The sequence below is a fragment of the Salvelinus sp. IW2-2015 genome, unplaced genomic scaffold (genome assembly GCF_002910315.2).
Source record: "Salvelinus sp. IW2-2015 unplaced genomic scaffold, ASM291031v2 Un_scaffold1287, whole genome shotgun sequence".
NCBI lineage: Eukaryota > Metazoa > Chordata > Actinopteri > Salmoniformes > Salmonidae > Salvelinus > Salvelinus sp. IW2-2015.
In genome coordinates this window covers 99946-103800 of record NW_019942819.1, presented here as the reverse complement: position 1 = coordinate 103800, position 3855 = coordinate 99946, and the positions used below count along the sequence as shown (strand labels likewise).

The following is a 3855-nucleotide window of genomic DNA, read 5'->3' as shown; positions in this document are numbered from 1 at the left end:
CTGCTTCTGTGCAATGACACTCACCTCATCAAACGACTGAAGGCAAGACTGCTGCCTCGACTAAACCTGGGGCACGTTCAGAAGGGCACAACATTGTGGAACATTCAGATAGATATGTTATGTAAAACAAACATGCCTTTTGACATTTCTAGCTGCAATGTTCCACAACGTTTGCCTACTGAACGAGGCCCAAATGTCTGCAGTGAACTTAGATCTCAACTGTCCCTAGTACACTCACTGAAAGGAAAAAACTGCTTTATTTAAAGTGCCATAGCTTTTGTTTTTCAATATCTTCCTCATTTGCCTTGTTCCATCTCATCTTCACCAATGAGAGAACAAGATGTGGCTATACTTATTACCTAAGCTTTACAATATTGTTTATACAAGGATCGATCCAATCCTATTATTACAGTATGTACAATACATTGCCCTCCCCAGGACACAAGACTTCTACTACAGGGTCATGTTCATTAGGGCACACTGTAGYAAAACGTTTTTCAACAGATAGTGTCTCTCCCTGTTGCAGTCAGTTTTCTTCCGCTTGGTTTGTAAGGAACACGATCCAAGTGATCCAGTTTAGTCGTCCATCGGAAATTATGTCTTAATAAAGTTCCTCAGTTTAGCGCCATATGCCTGCAGTCATAATTTCCTGTGTTCACAAGACCCTCATCTTTCGGTCTCTGGCCAACATGAACAGTAGTGCTATAGTTTGTAAACGTGGGAGCAGCGGTGTCAGTTCCCCCTCACTCTTCATCCGTGCAAACCTGGGATTGAAAGACAGGAGAGGATCTCTCGATTAGACTTGTGATCTTCACATTGAATCTAGTTAGACCACAATGTGACTGCCAGCATAAAGTCTACCCTTGCAGTGAACTGTATGCATTTTTCAAAATAGAAAAAGTGTTTGACCTTGACGAARGGGTGGTCTAGCAGGGTACTGGCGGTCCAGCGTCGTTTGGGCTCGCTCTCTAGACAGTGACCCAGGAAATCCTTCCCCTCAGTGGACAGCTTCTCTGGGATGGGGGGCTTGTGGCCCATACCCACCTTGTACATGATCTGGAAGTTGTGCTCATACTCGTGCCATGGCCTCTGCATGGTGGGAKAGGGGAGAAGGACAGAAAGGACACAACGATCAGTCTGGAGACCTTTCTAAACACTCTTCAACCTGCTTAACTTCAGACGTGAACCGTGTTTAGATTACATTTGATTACAACACTTCCTCAATCAATATAGCCTASAAACAAAACAGACATTGAGGGTTGGAGAGGGACACGGAGAGAGAGAGGATTGGCGAGGGAGTAGACTCAAATCAGGCAAAAAATTTAAACAACCTTGAATACATAGTACAAACTAATTCTACTACTCTGAAGCATTCACAGTAGTGAATAATAATAATAGCAGTAGTAAATAAGTGAATAATGTTATTGTAGTAACATAGTGAATGTTAATAGTAGTAATAGTATTAGTAGTAGTGAAAAAGTGAATAATAATAGTAATTGTGAATAGTAGTAGTGAATTATTGAACTATACTAGTAGTGAATAGTAGTAATCGCTAGTGTTAGGTGGTAGTAGTAGTGAATAAGTGAATAATAGTAGCAGCGAATAATAGTAGTAGTCGTAGGTGGTGAAAGTAGTGAATAATAATAATAGTAGCGAATAATTCTAGTAGTGAATAGTAGTAGTCATAGGTGGTGAAAGTAGTGAATAATGAACAGTAGTAGTAGTAGTAGTAGTGAATAGTCATAGGTGGTGAAAGTAGTGAATAATAACTAGTAGAAAATAATTCGTAGGTGGTGTGATAATAGGAGTAAGTGAATAATAATGAATAGTAGTAGTAAGCTAGTGTTAGGTGGTAGTAGTAGGGAATAATAATAGTGAATAATACTAGTAGTCGTAGGTGGTGAAAGTAGAAAATAAGTCGTAGGTGGTGAATAATAGTAGTAGTGAATAATATAAGTAGTAGTCATAGGTGGTGAATAATAGTGAATAATAGGTAGTAGTAGCTAGTGTTAGTGTAGTAGAGCGATAATATTTGTAGTCGTAGGTGGTGAAAGTAGTGAATAATAACTAGTAGAAAATAAGTCGTAGGTGGTGAATAATAGTAGTGAATAATAGTGAAAAGTAATAAATAATTAGTAGTAGTAGTGAATAGTAGTATGTGGTGAAGAGTAGTAGTAGTATGTGAATAATAAGTATCTAGTGTGGTAGGTGGTAGGTGAAGCGTAGTGAATAATAGTAGTAGTGATACTAATATAGTAGGTGATAATAATAGTAGTAGTCTAGATGGTGAATAATAGTGAATAATAGGAGTAGTAGCTAGTGTTAGGTGTTAGTAGTAAGCCGAATAATATTTGTAGTCGTAGGTGGTGAAAGTAGTGAATAATAACTAGTAGAAAATAAGTCGTAGGTGGTGAATAATAGTAGTGAATAAGTGAAAAGTAATAAATAATTAGTAGTAGTAGTGAATAATAAGTAGTAGTGAATAGTAGTATGTGGTGAAAGTAGTAGTAGTAGTGAATAATAAGTAGCTAGTGTTAGGTTGTAGGTGAAAGTAGTGAATAATAGTAAGTGAATAGTAATAGTGAATAATAATAGTAGTAGTCGTAAGTAGTGAATAATAAGTAGCTAATGTTAGGTGGTGTTTGGGTTCGTTCCTCACGTCCCTCTTTGTCAATCATTGGTTCATTGGTGAAATTAGCATTATGACAATATCTTTAATTAAATCATTCTAAAACCTTTATTAATGCAATTGCAGACAGAAGTTGACAAACAGGAACATAGCACGCATGTTTCTGAGTAAGTTCTGCCTCAAACAAAAGGTCTCAAGTTGTTTTATTAAACCGAAGTCCCGCCTTAGTGATGTCACTGACTATGTCATTACCTTTTTACTCCTGAGTCCAAAACCCTATATAAACAATGTCTTTTAGTGGTATCTTAAACTTAGCAGTAAACGTCCGCTCCCCAAAGCTGATTTATTGTGGAATGTCTAACTAGTCTCTTATCTCCCACACTCCCCTGCAGAGTTCTGTCTCAGTCACACACAGACAGAGAGAGAAAGAGACAGAGAGAGAAAGAAAACAACCGTGGAACAATTCTAAAACTATATATATATATATATATATATTTAATCTATAGTCTAGGACCCTATAATTGTGAGGGAAGGGTCTTATAACCCCACCCCTTCTATTAATATAACATACGCATAATCAATTAGTCTAATACATCAAACATTTGTACAGCCCCAAATCATGACCGCTAGGTGAATCCTGACAGTGGTAGTAGTAGTGAATAGTAGTCGTAGGTGGTGAAAGTAGTGAATAATAACTAGTAGAAAATAAGTCGGTGGTGAATAATAGTAGTAGTGAATAATTAATAATAGTAGTAGTGAATAATAAGTAGTAGGTGGTGAATAGTAGTAGTCGTAGGTGGTGAAAGTTGTTAGTAGTAGTAGTAGTGGTGAATGAGTAGTAGTGAGTAATAAGTAGCTAGTGTTAGGTGGTGGTAGTAGTGAATAGTAGTCGTATATGGTGAAAGTAGTGAATAATAGTAGTATTAGTAGTAGTGAATAATAAGTAGCTAGTGTTAGGTGGTAGTAGTAGTGAATAGTAGTCGTAGGTGGTGAAAGTAGTGAATAACAACTAGTAGAATATAAGTCGTAGGTGGTGAATAATAGTAGTAAATAATAAGTAGTAGTGAATAATAGTGAGTAGTAGTCGTAGGTGTTGAAAGTAGTGAATAATAGTAGTAGCGAACGAGTAGTAGTGAATAATAGTAGTAGTGGTAGTGAATAATAATTAGTAAAGTAGTAATGAAAAATAGTAGTGAATACTAAGTAGTGAATAGTAGTAGTAGTAG

General features: G+C 36.7%; 1 protein-coding gene across 5 annotated transcripts in view; it reads right to left on the bottom strand.

The window, feature by feature from the left end:
- Positions 1–238: 238 nt before the first annotated feature.
- The window catches only part of LOC112070316 (mitogen-activated protein kinase kinase kinase 4), a 70624-nt gene continuing 67007 nt past the window's right edge, over positions 239–3855 (bottom strand). For all 5 annotated transcript variants that reach the window (XM_024137730.2, XM_024137732.2, XM_024137731.2 and 2 more), the window contains 2 exons: positions 910–1089; positions 239–764 (listed from right to left, as the gene is read on the bottom strand). In XM_024137730.2, coding sequence (XP_023993498.1) covers positions 744–764; positions 910–1089 — 201 coding nt within the window. In that variant the 3' untranslated portion in view covers positions 239–743. The remainder of the gene's footprint in view (positions 765–909; positions 1090–3855) is intronic.